A 13,303-nucleotide genomic window follows, 5' to 3' on the forward strand; every position below is an offset into this window, starting at 1 on the left:
GTGCGGGCCCCACACATCTGGATTTCTTGCTCCCCTTGGAACCTGGGCTTCCGCCTCAGAGAGGTTTGCAGACAACCAGGGCAGAGAGGGAACAACAGCGGGCCGAGAGCGAGGTACCCTGTGGTTTGGTCACTGGAGGGCAGTGCCGGCGAGTGGCGCTTGTTGCCTAGCTGGAATCACGGAGGCCTTTCTGCCGCTTCCTTCCTGCACATCCCGGGAGAAAAATTCACCCTCTCTGGCATGGAGCCAGACCTAGCCACCCCATTTGCCAGCCCCTTCAAGGGAGGACCTTTCTGATGACACAGATAAAGGGCCAAGCTGCAGGATTAGGATTTATGTGGTGTCAGCAAACCATGACTGTGACCCAGGGACACTAGTCACACCATGAATTAATGTCAAGAAGTTTTTGGAGCATGTTTGCACCACAATGGGTCCCCCACAGCTCTGCCAGTGCCCCTCAGTCCTGATACGCAGTTCCTGCTATCCCTGCCTGGGTCCCCCGTCAGCTCAGCGGGTGCCCCTCACTCCTGACCTGCAGCCACCTGCTATCCTAGCCCTGAGTCCCCGCTCAGCTCTGCCAGTGTCCCTCAGTCCCGCAGCCCCTCTGCTACTTCAGGCTTGGGCTCCCCACAGGTCAACACAGCCCTGAGAGGCCCCTCAATCTCCACCCACAGCCTGTCCCTGCTGCTCATCCAGTCCCGGGCTCCACACAAACACAGAGACCTGCTGATGCCGCATCCCAGTCCTGAGTCCGGACCCGCTGTGATTTAAGGGCTCCTGCTTTCCCACGGCAGAGCAGGGTGGGGAAAGGAACTGGACCCCATCAGTATTGTTCTGCTTCAGGGGCTCCCAGCCCTAGGGCAAGAGGAAGTGAAGGAGAAAAGCATCCGGTGTGTGAGGAGGGAGAGGGTAGGACTGACCCTCCCCCACCGTGGGACCCACCCGACTAAGAGTTGGCTGCGATTAGACAAAACAGCTTCAGTAAATTATGGTGAAAACCTGCCCCTCGCCTCACTTTGTTTAGCAGGAATTCCAAAGAAACCCAGCTCAGCTCAAGCATATCCCAGCCCTGGGGTCTGCCCCCGCCCGCCAGCTCTGCTGGCACCCCTCAATCCCGACCCACAGCCCCCTGCTAGCCCAGCCCTGCCCCCCCAGCTCTGCCGATGCCCCTCACTCCCGACCCGCAGCCCCCTGCTAGCCCAGCCCTGCCCCCCCAACCCTGCCGGTGCCCCTCACTCCCGACCCGCAGCCCCCGGCTAGCCCAGCCCTGGGCTCCCCCCACCCAGCTCTGCCGATGCCCCTCACTCCTGACCCGCAGCCCCTGCTAGCCCAGCCCTGCCCCCCCCAACCCTGCCGGTGCCCCTCAATCCCGACCCGCAGCCCCTGCCAGCCCAGCCCTGGACTCCCCCCACCCAGCTCAGCCGCTGCCCCTCACTCCTGACCCGCAGCCCCTGCTAGCCCAGCCCTGCCCCCCCCAACCCTGCCGGTGCCCCTCACTCCCGACCCGCAGCCCCCTGCTAGCCCAGCCCTGCCGGTGCCCCTCACTCCCGACCAGCAGCCCCTGCTAGCCCAGCCCTGGACTCCCCCAGCTCTGCCGTGCCCCTCCATCCTGACCCACAGCCCCTGCTAGCCCAGCCCTGTGCTCCCCCCAGCCCTGCCGGTGCCCCTCACTCCCGACCCGCAGCCCCTATAGCCCAGCCCTGCCGCTGCCCCTCACTCCCGACCCGCAGCCCCTGCCAGCCCAGCTGGGGGCTTCTGCAGACCAGCTGGAGGCCGTTGCCCCCCGTGCTGGTTAACCCCTCCCTGCCCAGGGTGCCTCCCCAGCCGGGCTCCCCGCGCAAGAGCCGGTTCTCCCGGGCCCGGCGGGAGGAGGGGTCCGGGCTTCCCCCACCCGCCGGGCGCGGGCGGAGGCGGAGCCGGCACCGCCCCTTGGCGCTTCCCGGCTGCAGGAAAGTTTTGCCCAGGAGCCGAGCGGCCCGGCCGGGCCATGGCCAAGTCCTACGATCACCTCTTCAAACTGCTGCTGATCGGGGACAGCGGGGTGGGCAAAACCTGCCTGATCATCCGCTTCGCCGAGGACAACTTCACCAGCACCTACATCTCCACCATCGGTGAGTGCCCCCCCCGGGGCCCCCCGGGGAACCCCTGCAGCCCCCCAACTTCACCAGCACCTACATCTCCACCATCGGTGAGTGCCCCCCCCGGGGAACCCCTCCAGCCCCCCAACCTCACCAGCACCTACATCTCCACCATCGGTGAGTGCCCCCCCCGGGGCCCCCCGGGGAACCCCTCCAGCCCCCAACCTCACCAGCACCTACATCTCCACCATCGGTGAGTGCCCCCCCCGGGGAACCCCTCCAGCCCCCCAACTTCACCAGCACCTACATCTCCACCATCGGTGAGTGCCCCCCCCGGGGAACCCCTCCAGCCCCCCAACCTCACCAGCACCTACATCTCCACCATCGGTGAGTGCCCCCCCCGGGGCCCCCCGGGGAACCCCTCCAGCCCCCCAACCTCACCAGCACCTACATCTCCACCATCGGTGAGTGCCCCCCCCGGGGCCCCCCGGGGAACCCCTCCAGCCCCCCAACCTCACCAGCACCTACATCTCCACCATCGGTGAGTGCCCCCCCCGGGGCCCCCCCGGAACCCCCCTGCCTGGGGAACCCCTCCAGCCCCCAACCTCACCAGCACCTACATCTCCACCATCGGTGAGTGCCCCCCCCGGGGAACCCCTCCAGCCCCCCAACCTCACCAGCACCTACATCTCCACCATCGGTGAGTGCCCCCCCCGGGGAACCCCTCCAGCCCCCCAACTTCACCAGCACCTACATCTCCACCATCGGTGAGTGCCCCCCCCGGGGAACCCCTCCAGCCCCCCAACCTCACCAGCACCTACATCTCCACCATCGGTGAGTGCCCGCCCCCGGAGCCCCCCCGGGGAACCCCTGCAGCCCCCCAGCCTCACCAGCACCTACATTTCCACCATCGGTGAGTGCCCGCCCCCGGGGCCCCCCTGGAACCCCTCTGGCTGGGGAACCCCTGCAGCCCCCCAACCTCACCAGCACCTACATCTCCACCATCGGTGAGTGCCCGCCCCCGGGGCCCCCCGGGGAACCCCTGCAGCCCCCCAACCTCACCAGCACTGACATCTCCACCATCGGTGAGTGCCCGGCCCCCCAGGACCCCCCCGGACCCTCCCTGCCTGGGGAACCCCCCGGGGAACCCCTGCAGCCCCCCAACCTCACCAGCACTGACATCTCCACCATCGGTGAGTGCCCAGCCCACCGCCCAGACTGCCCCCCGGCACCCCCAGGGACCCCTCTGCCTGGGAAACCCCGGAAACCCCCCCAATTTCACCAGCACCTACATCTCCACCATCAGTGAGTGCCTGGGGACCCCTCCCCCCGAGTCCCTTCCCAGGGAACCCTGGATCCTCCCTCCTCAAGGGGAACCTCCCCCCTGGGGAACCCCTGCAAACCCCTCCCCCCACACCAACGTTATCAGCACCTACATCTCCCCCATTGGTGAATGCCCCCTGATACCCTTCAGTCCAGCCCCCTGAGAAGCCCCCCCATACCCCCCCATTGGTGTGTGCTGCTTGAAACCTCCTCAGGAACCTCCCCCCTAGGAATCCCCCATCCATCCTGGGTGAACCCCATGCCAACCTCACCAGTGCCTACCTCCCCCAGCCTTCAGGCCACCCCTAAACTAGCAGCTCCCTACATCAATGCGCCCCCCACAGCATCACTTCCCCATCCCCTGTATTATGATGGTCTCGGGACTGGGGGGTGGAAGCCCAATTGCGCCAGGCCCTGCACATATGGGTTCTGCCCTGAGGAGCTGGCAGTGGAAGTTGTTACACCCTGTGAGCCCGTCTCCCTGGCAAGCAGCCCCAAACTGGGGGAGAGACAGCCCAGGGACAGATAGACACACGGACGAGGGTCAGTCCCGCACGGTACAGACAGACACGCGGACGCAGATCAGCCCCGCGTGACCGAGTTACAGACAGACACACGGACGCAGGCCAGCCCCACACGGCCCAGTTGCAGACCGCTACAGTCACGGGAAACATGGCCAGCCAGTGCTCTTCCTGGTTTCTGGTCGGGGTCGCTGTTTCTAGGTAGTTTCTGGCTCGTTTATGTAGCAGCAAACTCCATTTCTTCTTACTGCTTTAAAATCCTGTTTTCCCCTGGAGTTAAAGAATTGCCCCTTCCGAATCCGCACTGCCTGTGGGCCAGGCCAGGGGCCTCGCGGTGCCGCCCTTCTGCGATGCGTCCCGGTAAGCGCTGGTTGCAGTGCGTGGGGGTGTTCGGCCTCTGGGGTGCTGCAGAGACAGAGTGTGAGCCGGGCCCTGCCTCGGCCAGCCAGTTTGAACAGAGCAGCGGGGTCCCCCATGGCAGCGGTTTGGGGTGTATGAGGGGCCGGCGCCACCCCCGACAAACAGGACGACGTCTTGTTCCATACGGCCCTGTTCTCCTGCGCTGGCAGACTCATGCCCCGCAAAGCCACTGATGATCGTGAGGCGCCCGGAGAGCGGTCGGTCCTCGGGTCGAGCGCCAGCCCGGAACCCACGACCCTCCTGGATAACCCCCCGTCTGTCCATCTGTCTGGTCTCTCTCCCGCCCCAGGCAGCTCTGAGCGCAGAACAGCAAGGGGTGGGCAGGCGAGGCCCGTTGAGGGCGGGGGGGGCACGCAGCATGCCTCCTCCCTGGGTACTAACGTCACCCGGTGCTTGGTCTGAGCTGAGAGCCCCTGGGATGGCCCCGGCCTGGTTCACTCACTGGTGAGCTCTGCCCCCCACCCCCCACGCTGCTTGCAGGCATCCTGTTCACTAGTGCCCTGCCCTCTGCACCACTGAGCACTCTTGTGCGCGCACCTAGCACTGCCCCCCACCCTGCACCCCATGGCACAGGCCTGCATGTGCATGTACATGCATGTGCCCTGCCCCCGTGGGGGGCACTGCCCCACACCCTGCGCCTCGTGGTGCAGGCGGCTCCACTCAGGGAGTCAGTCTGGTTGCTTTGTGCACCAGCCATGGAAGGCTCGTCCCTCCCCTCCGTGGGTCAGACGGGGAGGGGGCGGGAGGGCTGGCTGGGGATGGAAGGCTGGCGCTGTCCCACAGGAGGGGAGCAGGTCACCCCGTGCAGAGGCCCAGGCTCGGGGTGAGCTCCTCGGCCGTGGCCCCTCTGCACTAGTGGTGAGCGCAGGGAGCTAGAGCCGTGTCCCAAGCTCAGGAGAGCAGGACGCCTGGGTTCTAGCAGTGCCTCCGTCACGTGACCCACTGGGCTGCCTTGGGCAAGTCCCTGCGAGTGCTCCCCTGCCCCCCAGGGCTGGGTGAGTGTGTGCAATGCCCAGAGGGCACCATACCTGGCACCTCCATCAGACTCCACCACCTTTTAACCCGGCGAGGGCATTAGTGATCCTTGGGCAGAGACTTTGGCCCCAGCCAAGGGGCCATAGGGGCTGGGGGCAGCATCGCTGGGGCTGCAGGTCCCCTCTGGAGCTGGCAGTTCCTGTCCCAAGCAGGGGAGTTGCCCCTGAGATGGTGAAACAGTTTCCTGGGCCTTGGGCGAGTGAGGGCGCCAGCCCCGCAGTGTTTATAGAGCCGTAAAACGGCCTGACGCATCCCTGTGACTTGCACGCAGGCGCCGGCAGGGAATTCCACTGGGGAGAGGTTTTGCTCCATCTCGCCCCGAATCCCTGGGCCGCCCCCTTTCCCGGGAGGCGTGTCCTGGGCACCCAGTGGGTCGGTGGGGATGTGCCCCAGCTGCTGGCGGGAAGCCTCCTCCCACCCCCGAGGTCTCACAGCCACTCGTCTTGCCTGTTACAAACGTGTGTCCTGCTCCAAGTGGTGCAGGCTGGGCCGGCGGGTGGGGACCCCAAGCTACAGCCAGGCCTTTGGGCTGATCGGATTCTACCTCCTGGCCGGGAGCGGCGAGGTCTGCAAACCCCCAGGGGCAGGCGGGAGGGGTGCAGCTGGCCGGGGGTGCTGGTGTTTCCCATGGGGGTTGCAGGGACAGAGCCAAACCTTCAAGAGCCCCGTGGTTGGTCTGTTTCTGGCTGCCAGGGCTCCACAGACCCCCCGTCAATGCAGACCGCTCCCCGGACCCCCCTGTCACGAAGTCACCAGGCGATGCTCTGGAACTGCTCCCTATGAAGCCAGTCAGGACTTTGGGGAAGCCTCCTCTTCCCAGGGCAAGAAGCTCACACAGCTTCCACCTTCCTGGGTCTGACCTCAGAGCATTCAGCGTCCTCTGCCCCTCCGTGCGCTTCCCACAGCGAGTCCGACCAGGGGGGGTCCTGGGGAAGCTAGAGGGTCCTGCCCCCCAACTTCGCAGACAGACGTGACTCAGCCAGCCAGTAAAACAGAGGTTTATTAGATGACAGGAACATGGTCTAACACAGAGCTTATAGGTACAGAAACCAGACACCTAAGTCAGGTCCATTTGGGGGGCAGGGAGGCCCAGACCCCGGGGGTCTTGGCCTCCCTCTCTTTCCCCAGCCAGCTCCAAACTGAAACTCTCCAGCCCCTTTGCCTCTTTCCTCGGCCAGGAGGCCACCTGATCTCTTTGTTCTCCAACCCTTCAGTGGGCACCTTTGCAGGGGAGGGGCCCAGGCCATCAGGAGACAGGGTGTCGGCCATTCTCTGTGCAGACACCATCACACTGGCCCTCTAGGGCTCGGCAACAATCACACCCCCTGATCCCACCACCTAGAGACTTACGAAATGCATCAGGGAAATTGAGGCACCCACACAGTATTCAAAGAAAACATTAAGAACATTCCCACTTCGTCACACCCCCATTACTAGGGTCCAAGAGCCAGACACCCCCCAGCTGGTGTAAATCAGCGTCACTCCATGGAAGCAGCCGGGACTACACTGATCTCTGCCCCCTGTGGTTCTGGGGAGTCTCCCTCTGCAGTGGGTCCCTCTTGCTGCCAGCTCCACAGAGCTGCTCAGGCAGGACAGTCCCTACCTGGCTCCAGCTCAGCTTCGTGCCCCGGCAGACAGCTCCAAATGCACCTTGTCCCCTCGCTTCCCATGTGCCGGGGGGTCAGGGGGTGATGCCTGGGAGCAGGGCTGGAGAGGGGTGGGGCAGTGGGGCTGGAAGTCATTAGGGCGCGTTGGAGTGGGGTGAGGGGGCAGTGGGGGGCTGCAATTTTTAATCCCCATTGGAAACTCCGAACCCCACTGACCACAAATCTCCTTCCCTGGGGGGGGCTGCTTGGAGCTGCCCCCCTCCTGAGTCTGCAGCCTGCTCCGTGGTGCTGTGGGGGGGCGCACTGGGGATGCTGCATGTGAGTTCCCTGGTGCCAGGCTGAGAGTGGGGCCGGGGCTGCGTCATTCCTTCGCCTGCCCTGGGAAACGGGGCAGGAACCTGCCCGCGCCCGAGCGCAGCCCCCCGGCCCAACACGCAGTGTCCCTGACACAGCGGGCGGGGGGGTCTGGGCAGGGCCAGGCTGTGGGGGCTGCACAATGCGCCAGAGGCTCCATCTGTCTGGCTTCCCCCCACCCTGCCCCCATGTGCAGCGAGCCAGACAACAGCTGGACGGGGGGGGTGCGGGCGCGAGGCCGTGGCCCAGGGATCCTGAGCGGCTGCTGTGGGAAGCTGAGGGCTCCGTGCTCCCACCCGCCTGCAGCCGGTTTATTCACCGCGGCGGGAGAGCCCCCGCCTTGGACTTTGCTCCCAGGGGCGTCAAGCTGTTGCTGGGAGACTGGAGATAGGGGGCCGGGGGGGCTGGATTGTGTTTGGGGGAAGGGAGAATACTGCAGGGCAGGAGAGTGGGGATACAGCCCCAGGCTGGCACTGCCCCCAGCCCATCCTCTCCCCCCCCCAATCTGTGCTGGGGGCAGGTGTGAGTCCAGTCACACCAGGGGTCTCCTTCCCGCCCCCACAGTCCAGCGCGACTGCATCGAGCAGCCCTGCCGTTGGCCTGGCTGCCTGGCCCCGGGGTGGGGGTCGTGCCAGGGCCTCTGGACCCCTTCACACACGCATGCACACTCACACCCCCGTGCAGCTCTGATGGCGTCATCCGTCTTGTGTTCCAGGGATCGACTTCAAAATCCGGACAGTGGAAATTGAGGGGAAAAAGATCAAACTCCAGGTCTGGTAAGTGGGACCCCAGCAAAGCCGCCCCCTCCCGCCTGCCCCCAGCCCCCCTCTCCAGCTGAACCACAGCTCGAGCCCTGCCTAGCACCTGCAGAGCCGGGGCGGGATGGGGGGTACTGGCATGGCTCCGGGGCTGGGAAGGGGAGATCCGGAGCCTGCCCCCACTGGGCTGCTGGTTCAGGCCCTGGCAGCCCCATGGATGGTGGCTGTGCCCTGCTGCAGGTGTGGAAGGAGCGTGTGGGTTGCCAGTCTGCCTCCGCCCCATGGAGCAGCAACCAGCCCCCATCGTCCACTTGGGCAGGGGGGCCCAGGGCTGGGTGAGCCGTGGAGGCAGAACTGGGGTCCCCTTGGGCAGGGTGGTTGCCCCAGGAATCCCCGCCACCCCCCCACCCCTGTGGATCCCAGGATAGCCCTGGGGGTCAGAGACACTGCTGACTCCATTAACCCCCTTTCCCTTCCTCTCTTGCAGGGACACGGCAGGACAAGAGAGGTTTAAAACCATCACAACGGCGTATTACCGAGGAGCCATGGTACGGTGTCTCTCCCCCCGTTGGGCCCAGCCTGGCCAGGGCAGTGGGGCAGGAGCACTCTGTGGTGACCTGCAAGGCCCCCCCCGTGGGCAAGCTGGGAAAGCTTGGGAGCCCCAAGAAGGGGAGTCTCACCCAGTTCTCCTGGCAGCAGGCGCCTGCCAAGCAAGGAGGGAAATGTGGGGCCTCAGAGGAGCCCATGCTCCCCCCCCACAGCACAACTGGGAGCGGGCAGGGCCTCTATCTCAGCGGACCCCATTGGAGGGAGTGGGGCTAGTGGGGTTCTGGTGGGCCATCCCGAGGAGCTGGGGCCCAGGAGAGGGCCCCTGCCAGGCAATAGGGGGTGGGGGTGCTCAGTCCAAGCTGCTCCATTAACAACTGGGGGGCTTCTGGGCACCAGCCCAGGGAGAGACCCAAACACTGCTGAGGGCCAGGCTAGCTGGGGCCTAAAGCCCGCACACCCCAGCCCCGGGTCCAGCCCCACTGAGCGAGCGTCTCTTCCAGGGAATCATCCTCGTGTACGACATCACAGATGAGAAATCCTTCGAGAACATCCAGAACTGGATGAAGAGCATCAAGGAGGTGGGGGAGAGGGGGGCTGGGGAGGGAGCTGTGTCATGGTTGGGAGGTTGTCGGGGGGGGGGCTGGGGATGGAGCTGTGTCATGGCTGGGGGGGTTGTGGGGGGGAGGGGGACGGGCGGGGGCAGCTGTGTCATGGCTGGGGGTTTGTGGGAGGGGAACTGTGCGAGGGCCATGGTCTGGTCACCACCCAGATGAGGTGTTATGTGGAGTTATAAGTTGCTCAGGGCTGGGCTAGCAGGGGCTGCGGGTCGGGAGTGAGGGGCGCCGGCAGAGCCGGGGGGGGGCGGAGGGCTGCGGGTTGGGAGTGAGGGGCGCCGGCAGAGCCGGGGGGGCGGGGGGCTGCGGGCCGGGAGTGAGGGGCGCCGGCAGAGCCGGGTGTGGGCGGGGGGCTGCGGGCCGGAAGTGAGGGGCGCCGGCAGAGCCGGGGGGGAGCGGGGGGCTGCGGGCCGGGAGTGAGGGGCGCCGGCAGAGCCGGGTGTGGGCGGGGGGCTGCGGGTCAGGAGTGAGGGGCGCCGGCAGAGCCGGGGGGGCGGGGGGCTGCGGGTCGGGAGTGAGGGGCGCCGGCTGAGCCGGGGGGGAGGATCCGGGGGGCTGCGGGTCGGGAGTGAGGGGCGCCGGCAGAGCCGGAGGGGGCGGGGGGCTGCGGGCCGGGAGTGAGGGGCGCCGGCAGATCCGGGGGGGGCGGGGGGCTGCGGGTTGGGAGTGAGGGGCGCCGGCAGAGCTGGGTGGGGGCGGGGGGCTGCGGGCTGGGAGTGAGGGGCGCCGGCAGAGCCGGGGGGGGCGGGGGGCTGCGGGCCGGGAGTGAGGGGCGTCGGCAGAGCCGGGGGGGGCGGGGGGCTGCGGGCCGGGAGTGAGGGGCGCCGGCGGAGCCGGGGGGGGCGGGGGGCTGCGGGCCGGGAGTGAGGGGCGCCGGCAGAGCCGGGGGGCTGCGGGTTGGGAGTGAGGGGTGCCGGCAGAGCTGGGTGGGGCGGGGGGCTGCGGGCCGCGAGTGAGGGGCGCCGGCAGAGCCGGGGGGGGCGGGGGGCTGCGGGCCGCGAGTGAGGGGCGCCGGCAGAGCCGGGGGGGGCGGGGGGCTGCGGGCCGGGAGTGAGGGGCGCCGGCAGAGCTGGGTGGGGGCGGGGGGCTGTGGGCCGGGAGTGAGGGGCGCCGGCAGAGCCGGGGGGGGTGGGGGGCTGCGGGCCGGGAGGGGCGGGGGGCTGCGGGCCGGGAGTGAGGGGCGCCGGCAGAGCCGGGGGGGGCGGGGGGCTGCGGGCCGGGAGGGGCGGGGGGCTGCGGGCCGGGAGTGAGGGGCGCCGGCAGAGCTGTGGAATGCAGGACTGGGGTCTGGTTGGGGAAGTGAAGGAGGGGTGGGATACCTGGAGGATGGCTGAAGGGGGACTCAGGAGGGGGATGGATGGCGGGCTTGGGGCCCAGGGGAAATAGGCATCTCCCCCAGATCTGCTCTCTCCTCCAGAATGCTTCTGCGGGGGTGGAGCGCCTCCTCCTGGGGAACAAGTGTGACATGGAGACCAAGCGCAAGGTGCAGCGGGAGCGTGCAGAGAAGGTACCCGGGGGGGCGCGCTCAGGCCGGTGTTGCGAGTGATGCTGTCATTCATGGCTGGATCTGGGGGTGGGGGCAGCTGGACACAAGGTGGCAGCCCCCAGCAGGCGCTGAATGCAGCAGAGTCCCAAGGGCCAGGTCCCGCTCCTCCCATCTCACCTCCCTATCTTGGGGTGTCTCTGAGGCCTTGACCGTGTCTCCCCAGGACGGAGAGGCAGCCGTGCCGGGTCTGGGCCATTAGCGAGAGAGAAGGAGGTTGGGGGGGGGGGAGGGCGGGCTTTGGGTGCCTGGCTCAAATGCCCCTTTCTCTCCTGGCAGCTCGCGAAGGAACATGGGATCCGGTTCTTTGAGACCAGTGCCAAGTCCAGTGTGAACGTGGAGGAAGTAAGCGGGGCAGGCTCTGGCTCCCTGCCATGGGGTGGCTCCCCAAGGTCCCTGGGCCCTGCCCCGTCGTGCCACCAGCCCCCTGCACTGGGCGCTTACTGCCTAGGGGCAGCCTGGGAGAAACAGCCTGCAAGCGAACCCACGAGGGGTGCTGCTAGGGGGTGGGTGGTGCAGTGCCCGTGGGGAGGGAGGAGAGGTCTCTCCCAGTATCTGGCCTGTAGGAGGACCCTGGGCAGATCCCTTCCCTGTCCCTGGAGTGGATGGGGTGGGGGGCTCCAGTGAGGCTGTGAGACCCACCCTGGGGACCTCTGCCCCCCGGCAGGCAGGTCCTTCCCATGTGTTCCCATGGAAGCGGGGAGAGGGGGACGGTAAGATTCACCTAGAGGCTCTTGTTTCCCACTGCTAAGCGTCCCCTCCCCCAGCCACCCCACAGCCCTCACCCGTGTCCCTGGCTGGCCTTCCCGGCTGGGCGTGCTGGGACGCCCCTAACCGGCTCCTCTCTCCCCTCAGGCCTTCAACACCCTGGCCCAGGACATCCTGCTGAAATCCACCAAGAAACTGGTGAGCATGCAGGGTCTGGGCAGGCTTGGGAGCCCCCCCGAGTGAGAGGGGACCTGCGCAGCTCGGCCCCTTTCCAGCAGGAGGCGCTGAGATGGGGACAGAAAAGCAGCATGAATCTGCCTTTCCCCGTGAATGATCTTGCTTTTCTCCAGCACCTTCCTCGCTGAAGGGTCCCAGTACAGGGATCCCTTGCCTGGGCCTGAGGTGCAGCCACCTCTGGGGTGGGGCGTGGGGGCTGCTTATACAGGATCCCTCGCCAGGGGCTGAGGGGCAGCCACCTCTGGGGAGGGGCGCAGAGGCTGTTTAACCATCACACTGCCGTACTATACAGCAGGCTAGGCCAGGATGCTGGTGGGGCTATGGTATCTAAGGTGGATGGAAACTCCCCACATTGGAACATGGCCAGGACAGTAATTTGGGATCTTTAATGACCCCTGGTGGCGAAGCCTGACCCCAGACGGCACTCCCAGCAGCACAGTGCCGCCTAGCACCCCGTTGGGGCATTGGCTCAGTCATACTGCTCATAGGGTGCCCACCCTGGGCATGGAGACCGCCCTGACTCAGACGAGAGCGGCCCACTGAGTGACCCGGCTCTCCCTCCAGCCCGGCACCAAAGCAGCAGGCAAGGGGCGCCCGACAGTGACTCGTTCACTCTCTCTTTCAGGGTAAAATCCCCAAAGGGCACCTAGACTTGAAAAGTTCTCCGAAGAGAAGCAGCAGCAAATGCGCCGTGGTCTAGCAGCAGCCACGCCGCTGGAGCACCCCATAGTGCCCCCCACCAGGCACCACGCCGGAGCCACTGTGCCACTCCTCTCCTTTCTGCCACGCTCCTGCTCCTCTGTGACAGCGGGGGCCGGGCAGCGCCCTGGAGCCGGGCGGCTGGGCAGAGCTGAGCTCCGGAGCTGGTGTCTCCGAGGGGCCAGGCCCACAGCCAGTCAACCTTCCCACTGCTCCTATGCTCCGAGAGAGGAGGAATGGAGGGCGGGGGCAACCTGCAGGCTGATTTGGAGGGGAAGGGAGCAGAGGAGGGAGCTGGAGAAGAGGGGGGGCTGCAGACAGGAAGGAAGGGGGAGAGGGCAGTGATGTGGGGGAGACCTGGCCGTGCTGCAGCCACGGTGCAGGGTTCGGCCGCTTGTTGCTCCCAGGGGCGCGTTGATTCGAAGCCCTGGCAAGCCAGGATCCCTTCTCCCAAACCAGCCTGCGGGTCCGGCCAGGCAAACACTGTAAATCGGACTCGCTGCTCCATCACGTGTAGGAATGACTGTCTGAAAACCCAGGGCCCCCAAGCCCAACGTGGGGCCCAGTGTCTCCACTCCCAGGCACCGGCAGAGCCCTCTTGTATCTCGGGCGCCCGGCGCTATTTAATTAACGACATAAAGCCCCAGCTTGTGCCTTCGCTCTCGGCTCCAGGGTGTTTCTTTGACGGCACCGAATATGGGCAGTGCAGAGGCTGGTTGGCAGGCTGGTGTGGTGTCAAAGACCCTCCCGTGTGCCAGCCAGCACCCCGAGATCATCGACACGAAGAGCCTTAAAGGGCAAATTTCACACACACCCCGCACACGGATTCTGCTTTCCTCCTGGGCCTCTCACAGCTG

At 66.6% G+C, this 13,303-nt stretch overlaps 1 protein-coding gene across 1 annotated transcript; it reads left to right on the forward strand.

Annotated features, from left to right (window-relative positions):
* The first annotated feature begins 1,897 nt into the window (after positions 1-1,897).
* RAB13 (RAB13, member RAS oncogene family) lies at positions 1,898-13,104 on the forward strand. Its single transcript, XM_037883444.2, has 8 exons — positions 1,898-2,111; positions 8,054-8,114; positions 8,584-8,644; positions 9,146-9,223; positions 10,677-10,766; positions 11,082-11,147; positions 11,658-11,708; positions 12,373-13,104. Exons 1-8 carry the CDS (start codon positions 1,988-1,990, stop codon positions 12,445-12,447), a joined length of 606 nt encoding a protein of 201 aa, XP_037739372.1. The 5' UTR covers positions 1,898-1,987; the 3' UTR covers positions 12,448-13,104.
* The last annotated feature ends 199 nt before the right edge of the window (positions 13,105-13,303 follow it).

The sequence above is a fragment of the Chelonia mydas genome, chromosome 24 (genome assembly GCF_015237465.2).
Source record: "Chelonia mydas isolate rCheMyd1 chromosome 24, rCheMyd1.pri.v2, whole genome shotgun sequence".
Classification (NCBI taxonomy): domain Eukaryota; kingdom Metazoa; phylum Chordata; order Testudines; family Cheloniidae; genus Chelonia; species Chelonia mydas.